This window comes from Cydia pomonella, chromosome 3 (assembly GCF_033807575.1).
Source record: "Cydia pomonella isolate Wapato2018A chromosome 3, ilCydPomo1, whole genome shotgun sequence".
Lineage (NCBI taxonomy): Eukaryota > Metazoa > Arthropoda > Insecta > Lepidoptera > Tortricidae > Cydia > Cydia pomonella.
The window spans coordinates 8574084-8588921 of record NC_084705.1 but is presented as its reverse complement, the minus strand read 5'-3'; the positions used below and the strand labels follow the sequence as shown (position 1 = coordinate 8588921).

Below are 14838 nucleotides of genomic sequence, written 5' to 3'. Positions count from 1 at the left end.
GTTAAGCTGTTACAGAATTGTAGATACTTATGAAACTTTATTTGATCCGCTACTTTTGATGCTGACTGTACAAGTATAAGTACATAGTTGGATTAAATAGGTAAAAGAAGATATTATTAACAAGAAGTGGAAATAAGATGATTAAAATTCTTGCAGAAAACAGAAACCAAATCTGTTCAATATAGGTCTCAAAAAAGACTTATGAAATTTATAGAACACAACTTAAAAATATATAATGTTAAAAAATGGACCAAAATTAAACCTTCATGATAAAGCAAACCCTACATCTCAATACCTGCGGTCCGATTCGAACTTTAAGATACGTCAGCATTTCCTAAAGATACGATATGGATTAGACATGTCAGTGTAAAAAGTGACGTTTTTGTTTAAAGAAACGTCACTTTTGACACTGACATATCTAATCTATGTCGTATATTTAGGAACTGTTTGACGTATATTAACGTCCGAATCGAGCCGCCATTTGGAGTAATAGCTAATAGATAGATGACCTGGTCTCTTTTATTACCAAATAAACAATTACAGGCTAGTAAAAAGCGTCTCCCATAAACAAAATGACCCTAACTGTCCATATCAACCATTCCATACGTTTACGGCAAAAACATCACAATAACAACATAAAACCTATACTTATGCAATGTTCTACTACCGCACGCCCGAACCGCAGACCTGATAAAGCTGAAAAGGCAACTTAAGCCTATAAAAACCATGCACTAAAGATATCGACCTATGAAAAAGGTAATAAATAAATAAAATTTTCACACCATAAACGGTTTTATTTGAATAGCTATAAAGTTTGATCTCGCTCTTACGCTTGTCGTTGTTACGACCCACGCGGATGAATGAAACGTGCGACGAGGACGGGACGTCTGTCGGAGCGGGATGAGTGATACCCGCTCGACCACGTGGCCCGCGTAAAACAGTCCGGTGCAATTCTCTTTTTGAATGATTTTTATTTCACCGTTTAGTGGTTATTAAATAGATTTTATGAGCAGTTTTATTGTGGACTTAAAACGAAACAGCCAATGGGTGATATGGTTTGACATAGTAACATGTCATTTATTGGATGCTTTGTTTTGATTCTGACTTGATTTGTGGCATTAAATTTCTCATTAAAAATCACATAGGTATATGTTATAAACCTGGTAAGGTTTTATTATTATCGTCTAACGCATTTATCAATATAATTATGATAGGTACATAGGTGTATACAAAAAAATCAAAAATAATTAACAACATAAAAAAGTTATAGATTAAAACTCGTAAGTACCTATTTTATATCTAGCTAAAAATACACTAGTTTCTATGGCCAACTTATACTTTTTTATAGATATAAACTTATTAAATAGATATAAACTAGGTACAGACTACGAGTAAACTACATATGTATTTATTTATAAAACGTAACATTGGTATGTATTAAAAAAAAACTTAATATATTCCTGTTATACCGATCATGGAATTTACAGTTTACTTTACACTGGACATTCATACCGTTAGTATTATTAACCAAATTAACTTGAACCCTAAATGGATCAACAATTAAAGTCCGTGACCGAATACGTACTTATCTATTGTAGGTACTTAATTGTGTACATTCATGTTGCAATATTTTGTTAAAGACTATTTTTACTTAAATATATCTTAATAAAAATTACTTTGTTAAACGATTTAATAAGTGCTTTGAGTGTTTGAAAATTTTACGATTTTGTTCGTGACAATTATAAATAACTGCACTTTTACTACCTGAAAATTAAACAGTTACAAAACAATACCAAATCACTAATTTCGAACGTAATGGTGCAATTTTGCTTAAAGCCATTCAGTTTGACATTTAGAAGTGCCGGAATGGTTTGTGATTGGCGGTGAATGTTCTACACGGGATCACTATTGGCGTAGACGAAGGCCGCGAGGGGGTGCGGAGAGCGAGGCGCCATTACGAACAATGGCCGTCCGAATGGTCGTTAGCAAATAGCTTTTATCTCTTTCTAATATAAGCTACGCAGGTAGGAATTAATGAGACGGAGATGGTTCCGGCGCGACCGCCGCAAATGCGTCCGTCCCGCTCGCACGCGCCGCCTCAACGGCGCGCGGCAGCGGCAACGCTCGCCACGACGCGACGGGGAATTCGGAGTCGTAGAGCCTCATACGCGGGTCATAAACGATTCGCGGCCATAGTAGTGCACGCGCGAGAATCGATCCGAATCGCCCGGCGATAAACGCATCTCCCGCGAGGCGATCGTCGCGCGCCGCGTCGCCGAGCGATGAGTTCCAAGTTCATCATCGATAGCATGCTCCCGAAGTACCACCAGCAGTTCCACCACCAGAACTTATTCGCGGGTGCTGGTGCCTCGCCGATCGAGGCGTCGCTATCGTCGTCGCTGTCGTCGTCGTTGTCGACGTCGTTGAGTTCGTCGCTATCGGGAGGCTTGGGGGCGGCGGCGCTGGGGGCCGGCTCGCCGGGCAACGGGAGTCCGCAGCGCTCGTCGAGCTCATCCTCGGCCTCGCCAGGGGCGCCGGCGAGGATGTATCCATACGTGTCACACCACCAGCAGTTCGGGGGCTCGGTGCCGTTTTCGGCCGGAGGAGGATTGTCCGCAGCGGACGACAAGAGCTGCCGGTACCCGACGGCGGTGGGTGCGGACCCGATGTACGCCCTGGGACAACACAACGGAGGCGCGGCGGTGTCGGCGGCGTCGGCGAGCATGGCGGCGGCGGCGCAGTTCTACCACCAGGCCGCGGCGTCGGCGGCGTCGGCCGCGTCGGCGGCGTCGGTGGACGCCATGGGCGCTGCCTGCTCACAGCCCTCGGCACAGCCTCTCCCCGACATTCCGCGGTACCCCTGGATGTCCATCACCGGTAAATGTTTTTCTCCTTGCATGAGTGTGTTTGTGCTCGTTCTGCAAAAAAATGCATTTTCTTTATTTCCACAATTTGCTTTAACATTTTTGTAGACGTTTGATACGAAATTATGTTTTACGTCGTAGATAATTGATTAATTACTTTATCATTTCGTTTGCAATGTGCGTAGTCAAAATTTAAATATTCGCTTAATTATTCACACACTGATTTAATTCAAAATTAATTAATATAAAGATTGTTGACATTTATTGCTCCAAAACAAGACAATTCCAATAGGAATAATTTTTACCTGCCTGTTGATATACTGATTACCTACTTCTGAAAGCGATTAATATTGTAACTATGTCTTCAATATCCAAAACTGATTGAAGACGCGTTAAAAATACAACTTTAATTTAGATACTTAATTACAATCATATACTTACCTAAACACTCCTATTACATTCTAATGTGACTTACATTTACATATTTAGGTGGCTACATTATAATTACAGCTTCCTACACAGAATATAATTACCATTATTACTAATATCTTATTTACCACTTATAAGTATATATGTTAATGTTTTATCTACCTTAATTTATGATTATTTAAAACACGATAACGTCTGCCTACCTAATACTTACTAGCGTCCAGGTATTATTCAGTAATAGGTATGTAAAAAATTGGAATAATTTTAATTGTTCGATATTATCTACGCAATTAAAAGCGTCAAATTGCATTCTCATAACAATCAAATAAACATTAAAATATATGAGCAATAAAATAGCCGTTTAATCGTACCATTATCGGCATTTAGGTACCTATTTACTGAATTATAACTAGGTTACTAAACATGAATTAAATAAGCAATTAAATCATTATTTATTGGTTGTTAAACCTGTAATATGATTTCAATTTCATTTAAAAATCTTTAACACTAACGATGGTTATAGATTTCAAATAAAAACACTTTTTTACTTATATACTGTTAACATATGTATACCTGTTTATAGGTATTTTGTAGGTACTCTCGGGTATTTATTCTAATAGTAATAAAACATTCTAAACAAAAAAACTGCAACAATAAACAAAAACGCTTTATTATAAGTAGGAACCTAAATGTTAATAAATATTCATTATAGGTCATTTCTATTTTATGTGATTAATTATTACCAAAATTAAAACTTAATTATGTCAACGTAATAAAATGTTAAGAAATAATAATAAATTAATTAATACTCTACTTAAATAAAGTAAAAACAATGCAATTAATTTGTTGTTAAAAGTGCAATAGGTTTACGTAAACTTAACATAGGTATTTTTTAAGTAGTTAGGAAAATGAAAATTGATTAGTACCCATTGGATAAATCGGTGTGGGTATTCAATAATACTTACATAACTTCAAAAATTTGAATATTACTTACTTAATTATTTTAAACGTATTTCAAATGATTCAATATTGCAACTAGGTACCTATATTTAGGTGTTTTAAAGATACTTTTGGGGTAAATTGCAAAAATAAATAGGTATGTAGGTATATAGTTCGGGATCTGTACCTAATAAGTTAATTGATTACATCGTGTTACGACAATCAAGCAATTTCTATTTAAGTTAAAACTTATAGGTATGCTGTAGGTATCTAGGTATGGGTGAATAATTTTCAGCTTTAGGATCAATAAAATTATATAAGATTAATCTCAGGCCCTAACTATACTTAATTACGTGCATTTTTGCAATTCTTCTTTGGAGGATTTTCGATTTTACAACCATCCGCCGTCGGCCGCCCCGGCCGCCGGTATTTGGGGCGGCCTTTCGAAATACCGTATCCTCTCTCCTATAGTAACGTAGTATGAGAACTTGATCGTACTTTTAGGATTAAATTAATACATTTGAAGTGCAATCGAACACGTTAAATAACATAAAAAAGAACAGTAATACTTACGTAAACGTATGTACTTACGTTAAAAAAATTAAACTGGTAAACTAATTTATCTTGTTATCTATGTGCAAACACGGCAATCTAATAAAACAAAAACTTGCGTGCTTAATAATTACTTGAAAACTTAATTCAGTTAAAGGTCGATTGCCCCACTTATGTTAAACACGAACTAAGTTCCTCTACAATTAGAAATCCGGCTCAGAACGAATTGCGCATAAATAGACAAGTTTACTTATCGTCCATAAGTCTAAATTCCGATAAGGCCATTCCAAACTCGTAAAACTAACCTAGGACAATCTAGGAAACTTTACAGTTAGACATTAATGTCATATTGCGATGAATTCTGTGCGGTCCACTTAGTACTCAAAAACATCTGTCCATTACAGTACTAAAGTGCCTGTACGTTTTGCATACAATGGTACAATTATTTGACTCGCGGTTTTATGGCCTAAGCCTTAATAAGTGGCTAACTATTTTGACATACGGATTAGGTACTTCATTTTATTTATGGTACCTTGTTCGTTTGAATAATTACAAATTATAAAATAGAAAGCAAGTACGCGTTGACGAAAGAGGTCAAGTCTTATAGGTATAAAAAAATTAAGGTAACTGGCAATTAATGTGAGAGCTTATTTAATTAAAATTACAAAGAACTCAATAATAAAATTACAGTTAAATGAGTACTTGTTGTATAAAAAGTAATAAAACATTTTGCTTGCATTTCGTTTATAGTGCAATTAAAGTTAATTATGATACTTAAAAGCGAAGGCACCTATAGCAAAAAAGATTCCGTAGTTTTGGTTGATTATTTATAAATCTTTGACATACTTAGAGAATGAATGAATCATTCCGAATGTGTTTTTTCATTTGGCCATTATTTTGAGTAATAGTGCCTGCCGCTTTATTGTAGGTATATTTTATTTAAATGATCACCGTCAGTTTAAAATATATATTTTCAAATCAATTTAGTTTTATAAAGGTATAATCAAGATCAGTGGTTATTAAAAAAAAACAGATTTGGATTTGCCTAAATGGATGTTTTCTTACTTAATGAATGTCACATTGAAGGTTCAAACCGGCCTTATAAAAAAAAAATAGCCTACTTTTTTCATCTACATACGTATAGAAATGGCAGTTGGTAGGTAAAGCCTGACCAGTAATATATGATCACGCGCCATATTGCGGAATTTCATTGGAACTAAATTTTTCATACTATACTGAACTGTCACCCTATACATGTGAATAACAGCACCCTCTTGAGAATGATCATATATTTCGGGTCGGGCTTTTACCTATTGAAGTTTATTTTAAAAAAAGCTATACACCTACTCTGGCATTTCCACTTTGTCAGTAGAAAAGGGCGTTAAATTCAAATATTCTATGGAATGACAAGCCTTTGGGGTCTACATTTTTAAACTGTGTTATTATTTCCCAAAAGGTACTTTCAAGATATGGAGTTATTAATAGTTTCTGAAACTAGGAACATAAAATAACATACATATTCAAAGAAAATAGAATCAGGTCTTTAGGTTCAACTTTTTATTATTATTGAATCTGAAACTGTCAAAATGTACAAGATGAAAAATTACTTTTAAAGTTTATGGTCGAGGAAATATTACTTCTGTTATGAAGTTACAGAGTGATTGATACCAAGCTAGTCTGCAATGATCCGAGATTAATATTATATTTAGCATTTATCCGTAGTATTTATGGTTTAAAAGATTTTGAGAGAGAAACACGGAAAAGTGGGGAAATAAATAAATTACAGTAAATAATCATCATGGTTTTGAGTGTTTCATATTTAGGCATTCGAAGAGGAATAAAATAAATATACTAAAGTTCTTATTTTTATTGTTGTTCATTTTAATTTGAAAAATCAATATGGTAATTAGGTTCAGTTCTTCTTTAATTTACACTCATAAACCAACTATGATTATGACGTTTTTATATCATACATATCACACAATTAGTGTATGGAGAACATTGAGATAGGAATCTACACTATATTATAATAATCGTTAAGTATAGTTTTCATTAAAAAGTTTTAGTATTCAATAATTATAAATTGCTGCCTTTTTCTACTGACTTGCCAAACTGTATTAAAACTATAACATTCACTTTTTTGTCTAATAAAAATAATTGTCAATTACAAAAGTAAGTAGTAAGAACAAAATATTAGGTAATTCAACCATTTATATTTCCATTATTTTATTTCCATCAATTTGATATTTACTTTTTTGTTATCTTTTTCATAATTAAGATAGGCATTTTGTGCATCACATCACTTAAGAAAACAGCAGAAGTACGAGTAGTAGGTTAGGTACGATAAAGTAATATGTCAACCTTCTAAAGTTACTTATTATTATTATTTTACTTATCTAAAACTTAATATTTCTGCGTCGTGTAGGTAGGTACTTACGCACGTACCTACTGTTTAAAAGATAATAGTTGTACTGTACGTATGTAGGCTATTTACTTTCCTATATATGTAATGGTACTGTGAGATAATGTATTAGGTACGTACTCCTGAAAATGACACGGACTCATTATGAAGTGTGTGTTAAAACATTTCATTTAGCCCAGAGACGTCCAGCCGTCCGCCAGACCGCCACATGCCCCCCATCAATAACGCCGCGTATAAAATACCTCATGATCAAAGCCACTGTAACATAATTACCTACGGCCTCGTAGCTCACTGAAATTATATAAAATGGCCTATAATCGACTTGTTTTTGCTTTGAAAATGACCATTATTCTTGATTTGTTTCTAATGCTGGCGTATAAAAATGTCTCGAATGATACCGGAAAAAATCTGTCTCGAGAGAGACAGAAATATCCGAGCAGGTGTGTGCGTGTGACGCTTGACACGCGGCGTCCGAAATTAAAATGGCGGAGATGTAGACTCTACGAAATTTATTCATCGTAACGTTCGTACAACAATTTTGACAATATAACGTAGTACGTTCGCGCTCTATAAAAGTTAGTTTGAATGAAATTTGGTGAGTCAATGTTTATTTTTAGTGGCAATGCACGTTCTATCGTCGCGTCGGGCACCATGTGCGCGGGACGGCGCAGCGCGCACGCGCGAACCAACATGGCCGTCCCGACCAGCCAATCGAACCATGTCTCTCTAATCTTCATTCAATCATAGATAAACTTTATTCAAAGTGCCAAAAGACTCAAATTCCCTTGTCGCTCAAAAATTTCTTTTTGATTCTATTTTTCTAGGTTTGACGTACAGTTGAATGTTGTATCTATACGACATTATTATTTTAGTAGAGCGTTTTTAAATTTGCTCTTTGGTAAGAGCGCCAATCATGCGGCATTTAAGAGAAAATTTGGAGTTTTTTACATTTCACTGTTACATGTTAACTCTCCTATTCATCTTCAACATGATTAATGAAAGATATTGCAATTGGTTTCAATATATTTACCTAATTAACAAATGAAAACTGTGTTTTTTTCTCCAGTCATGAAGAGTATGGAGGCATTTTTTAAAAACAGATTGAAATTAATGAAATTATGATTCTTGTTTATGGTAAAATGTTGTTAAAAGCTGATGTTAAATACCTACAGAGAATAGAATAGGAACATAAGTATTTGTGGTTTATATCTAATTACTGGTGACACATCCATTACGTATAGAGGTGTTTATATCAATAACAATTTCTTCTTAATATCCAATAAAGCAACTTTCTACATAAGTACCTACTTACATAATTATTCACATACCTAATTCAATTAAATATAACGAGGTAGGTATAGTATATATAAAACACAAAGAGATACTTGCAACTTAAAGTAAAACTGTAAAAAGTATTGAAAATACATAAAACACGCGATTAAAATAATGAGATACCTACCTATTTGGCCCAATTAAAGTCACTTCGCGTTATCGCGGACTGGTTCTGAATTTTACTTTTGAGTTTTTGTTTTTGCATTGCCGTCATCGTTGGCATAAAAAAAAACTATAAAATGTACCTATAAGTAATATTAAGTGTTTTATAATATATTAATTGTGAACTGAAAGTGAGTGAAAAAGTGTTAAGGGCCCGGTATACGACATTTTCGATTTAGACCTCACTTTGCGCAAATTATTTGTTCAATAAATGTTAAATAATTGTATGTTGTACGTGTACGTAAACTTGTTCACAAAGAAGCCATGTAAAGACTAAGATCGACATTATATTTTTTATTTGTTGTTATTCTCTACAAATTGACACTAAATGTATCAAAAATCTAAATATGGAATTCCATTTGAACAAGAAGTAATACGATTTTTTCTTTGACAGTAGGTACCTAATTGAATTATTGTGTGATTTTGAAAGCTAGTTGAACTAGCGCATTAGCATATCAAACATATCAGTCGTGAAGGTACACCAATAACAAATTATAGTATTGTTTTTTCAACTGGTATAGTTCTACTTTTGAAAGGATCGGTGTCTATAAACAATGGCGGTAGGTACCGTACCGCTTAATACCGTAGGTAGCCAAATCAGTCCCGTGCTAGTGCTGCAAACTCGATAATCGATTTAATTATGTGCGATTCAAATAGATAAATAAAATGGACATAGAAATGTTGATAATATGAATTTAAATGGTGGGCAGGATGTTTTACACATTGTCGTACTTATAGAAAATTTGGCGTTGCTGTACATAAATGATTAATCCGCCAAAATGAAATATCCGCCCTGCTTTATTTATTTATTTTTACCATTGAATTAATTTTGCGCCTTATCAAAAACTATGAGTAGAAAATAACATTTTACATCTGACTTAATCAATTACTTTTGGTTTTATTTGGTTAAATTTTACAAAACGCGTATCTCGACAAAAATAAATAAAATAAAAATAAAACTAATTTATATCAGACAATTGATAATCCATATTTTAGAAAATTAAATAACATTTAAAAACATACAATTTAATACACAAAGCAATATATACGAGTAAGTATAACAGTCAACAATCAAATAAATTATATTATTTACCTACATTTATATACGTCATGTCACATGAACAGACAACGAAAGCAAGATTAAATGTAAGTATTGTTTCTCTTTCTTCTTTCAATGTAACGCTTTTACAGTTTCTTTACCTCAAAGGAGGCCAATTGTTAATTTGTACTTACTAAACTAAAAACGCTATCTTAAAAAAAAACGTGATGGGTCACTGACCTGTCCCAGTAAAGTGTGCGTGAAGTGCGCTTGTGTGTGAAATGGGGTAAATTGACAGAATCTGAAAATGTTCCCATCGCTACCGTCGCCTTAAGCTTAATTTTTATTTAATGATAGTTACATACATAGATTTGAAGTGTTTACAGGTAAAGTAGCGAAAAGAAAGAAAAACAATGGAACGGTTACTTATAACTGCGTTAACTAAGCACACTCAATCCACACTCAGTATCCGTCGAATGAGATAAAACCCACTTTTGAACACCTACGTACCAATTTACATTGTTGCCAACATTCCCAAAAAACTATAAACAACTTCGTAAGAACATCATTATCTTTCTTACGAGAATTATGAGGCTGATATGGCACTCTTGAGTTAACCTTTTTAGGGGTATTTTGGTACTCAAACCGCTTTTGGCCCGGCTGGTTTACTTTCAACGCGACTTTTCGGTACTGATAGAAAGCTGTTATCTGACGATTTATATGTACCGATTATATTATCTCAATATTAAAACGGCGCCTTAAGGTTTTAAGTCGATAATGAGGTAAATAATTAATATATATAATAATTAGGTACGAAAGGATAACACGTCTTAAAACGGTTTTAATCGAAATAATAATTGAGAAAGTTAAAAATAATCATCAAGGAAGTAAACCCGTTTAGCGAACCTAAATTAAAAGCGTTTTAACGACTTAGTTTAATTAAAAATATATTTTTATCAAAAAAATTACTAATAGCTTGTAAACCGCCACTATTTGATAATAATTGGTTTTGCCTTTCTGTTGTTTTATATACTTTTCCTTTTTATGAATGCTATGATCAAATTGTAGTTAAAGTATATATAGTTAGTTGTTTTTTTGATTATAATTTACTTATATAATTTGGTTGATATACCTAATTTATTTGTGATGACGAATTTTCTGTTGAAACCAGATGCACTTAAATTGCGTAAATAAATATTTATTAGGTAGAGAAAAATAAATAATTTGATTTAACTATGAATATATCCAAGAAGGTAAAAATATCAGAGATGAAAATACTAGTTAATTTTTTTTATACCTGCCGATATCATAAATTCACTGCTTAGATAATAATAAAAAAAGATGTCAATGAGCATAACTGATTTCTAACAACAGATACCTACCTAAATGTCATACATACTTTTCATCTTCGCCTCAGTAGAAAAGAAGCCATACACTACCTACGTCACTTCATAAATCTGTCTATATATATTTTTAAAGTATGCTAAAATATTATTTCTCATTTACATTACATAGGTGGGTCATACACATTTTATGACCCACCTATGTACCTAATGTATATATTTCGTTCGCGTCTTTCCTGTGGACAATGCAAATTTACGGGAATCTAAACCTAATTTTAAGCGGCGCTTTTATAGACGGGATACATTTTTTCAGTACATACTTCAGACTCAACTTAGAAAAATGGGATATCTATGTACCATAATCGGTCCACAGAAGTGACCTTTTTCTAAAATGTGTTTGACCCAGGTATGTATTAGGTATTAATTACTTCAAGTTAACTCCATTACTTTTGAGTCTAACTCTACGTATCTTCAGATTAAAAAAAAACCACGAGACTATATTTATATAAGTACTCGTTACAGATGAATGCGCTATAAAACGTTAGCTTTATGTTACGGTAAAAATAGCAAACGATTACCTTCCATTAAATTCAGATTTTATTACAATATCAATTTAGCTTATCAACTACGCCATAACGGCTATCATCTTAATGTCATAATGACTCTATCAGACAATAGTTGAGTGCCGTTACAGTACGCAGGCGTAGGCGGGAGAATTATAAACTTGATTTACAAGGACAAAATACATACAGTATGTCTCCCATCATGGGGCTTTAAGTGCAGGGCTTGATTTTACTCGCTAAACCTAGCTACTTTTACTATTTGATCAACTCTTTTTTTTTTTTCTTCGCCTACTTTACTGTCCCACTGGTGGGCAAAGGGCATTTTCCCATTATTTTGGAAATAATACGTCCATCGTCATCCCGCCATCTCATTTTCGGTCTTCCTGCACCTCCACCATATATTCCATGGGTCCCACTCAGTAACCATTTTGGCCCACCTTTCTTATTTGACCGACTATATCGCATAGATTTTCCATAGAAAACATCGACATCTGATCAGCCAAAATATATGAAATAACCAATATTCTTATCGCGATTTCGGGGTTGGTTCCATAATAAAAGGGTAGCGAGTAAAATCAAGCCCAGCATTTAAAACCCCATGATGGGAGATACCCTGTATACTTGCTATGCCTACTATTCGCTGTGTCTCTATATAACTCTATATAATGTAAGTGTAATAAAGTCAAATTAAGTGTTATTCATAGTACCAAGTTTTAAAAACTGTACTTACTTACTGTAGGTACCTTTAGGTATTAGCTACTTATATTTTTCTTCAATGATTTGAGAATCTCCTAGCTGATCTTTATCTTTGTAATTGTACCTAACTAATAATACATAACTGAATTTAGTGAAATTCGGAATATAAAAAGACCAAAATAATCTCTTACTTTTTTTGGGGCTATTTATACACCTAATAAGCGAAGTTTATAAGCACAACATTCAAGATAAATCCGTGAGAAAATGCTCCGTTTTCAATTACGATTCTGTTAAAGTTTTTTTGCCTGATAAGAGGGCAGTAAAACCAGAAAACACCATGATTAATGACGAAAAAGTAAACAATACATAAGACAAGAAAATAATTAATTACCCATTGTTGTTAGCTAATGCCTTCATGCAAAGATATTCTTTTAAACGATTTTAGTTTACTTCGGTTTATTGTTATGACTCGGATTTACATAATAGAGTCAAGGTATTGTGTTATACATTGTAATTGACACTCTGAGAAAGGCAAACTGTTTGACCTTAGAGCTAAGATTGAACGAGGACCGGGTGAGGTGGAACGAAGATTGTAACGTTCTTATTTATTTTTTAACATATAAGAGTTTGCATGAAAAGTTAGGATAGACGTGCAAAACGCAACGCAGATGGCGCTGCGATGATTTAGGTTCCTGTTTCCGGTAGTTAGAATTCTAGGTAGTAATTAAAAAACAATATCGATTTATTTGTTATGGGAGCTCAAAAAAGGAGAAAACTGTGAAAAAGCGAAAAGATAAAAAAAACGATAAAGATATAGGTAAAACATAGAGTACAAGTTTTTGGCAGGTTCTAAAAGCGCCATCTGTAGAGCCCCATTAGGTATAGGTATAGTCTGTCTGTCAGACAACTTGATCAGTAGAAAAAGGCGCGAAATAAAATTTTCTATGACACGATAACTTTTTGCGCCTACATTTTTTAAATTTGCCGTGTTATTTCTATACCTAGATGGAAATGGCTTGACAGACTATAATTATGTACTGCTGTAGTTTACGGAATTTCTTTACGGTCTATTTAATAAAAGACCCTGAAATGTTGTTTCCTTTTCAAAAATAAAGGACTTTCAATTCAAAATACTTGACAGAAGCTATATATGATTTTTACAAATTTACAATTAGTCATGAAAACTTGTTTAATAATGCTTTAAATAATAACATCTGTTTGTAGCGCATATATTTACCTTAACTTTCATTACACACATATTTAATGTACCTAACTAATATACAGCTTTGGTACCTACGTAGGCTTTTACAAAGTGCATGTTTACATAACCAAATTATTTTCTTGTCATTTTATTCTATTTACAATTGATTTCACCTATTTTTTGTAGTAATTGTGCATGTTTAAAGTAAAATGTAGATATTAATTATTATCGATGCAAAAGCGAATTAATGGATACTACTAAGAATAAATAAATTTCACCTTACATAGCATCTACTAGTGTTTAGGTAGTTAATAATTTCCCATATTTCATTTTTTTTATAGGACATTATTACACAAATTGACTAAGTCCCACGGTAAGCTCAATAAAGCTTGTGTTGCGGGTACTTAGACAACGATATATATAATAATATACACTTTATAAATACATAGAAAACATCAATGACTCAGGAACAAATATCCATGCTCATCACACGAATACATGCCCTTACCAGGATTTGAACCCGGGACCATCGGCTTCATAGGCAGGGTCACTACCCACTAGGCCCGACATGTCGAGATTTTTTTTATTGGCACAATTCTTTTTTAGGGTTCCGTACCCAAAGGGTCAAACAGGACCCTATTACTGAGACTTCGCTGTCCGTCCGTCCGTCCGTCCGTCTGTCACTAGGCTGTATCTCATGAACCGTGATAGTTAGCCAGTTGAAATTTCTACAGATTATGTATTTCTGTTGCCGCTATAACAAAAAATACTAAAAACAGAATACAATAAATATTTAAGGGGGGCTCCCATACAACAAACATTTTTTTTGCCATTTTTATAAATAATGGTACGGAACCCTTCGTGCGCGAGTTCGACTCGCACTTGCCCGGTTTTTTATCAGTATCTAAGAATAATCAGAGTATGTACAGCCTGCATACGAGTACGCCGGCCGTAGGTACACACTCGCCGAGAGTCTCGGCAACGCTCCGATCCAATCGGAGAAGGACGAGATGAGACGAGAAGAGAGCAGTATCTATGTAGACACTCGTTCTCGGCCTATCTCGGGGTGTTTCGACGAGTGTGTACAGCTCTCATACGCCGGCTGTACCCATTCGTCCAGTGCCTCTCGCCGAGAGTCTCGTCATCGCTCCAACACAATCGCCGAAGAGCAAGAGGCAAGACGAGACGAGAAGAGAGCAGTATGTAGACACTCATTCTCGGCCTGTCTCGGGGTGTCTCTAGGAGTATGTACGGCATACGTTTTCTTTAAGTTTGGTCATTTTGTTCTTGAACACA

General features: G+C 34.1%; 1 protein-coding gene across 4 annotated transcripts in view; it reads left to right on the top strand.

The window, feature by feature from the left end:
• The first annotated feature begins 1324 nt into the window (after positions 1 to 1324).
• Positions 1325 to 14838, top strand: part of LOC133515986 (homeobox protein abdominal-A homolog) — a 51735-nt gene continuing 38221 nt past the window's right edge. The window contains exon 1 of one of the 4 annotated variants that reach the window (XM_061848642.1): positions 1325 to 2877. In XM_061848642.1, the coding sequence (XP_061704626.1) occupies positions 2283 to 2877 (595 nt within the window). In that variant the 5' untranslated portion in view covers positions 1325 to 2282. The remainder of the gene's footprint in view (positions 2878 to 14838) is intronic. The other 3 variants (XM_061848644.1, XM_061848643.1, XM_061848641.1) reach the window with 3 other exon arrangements.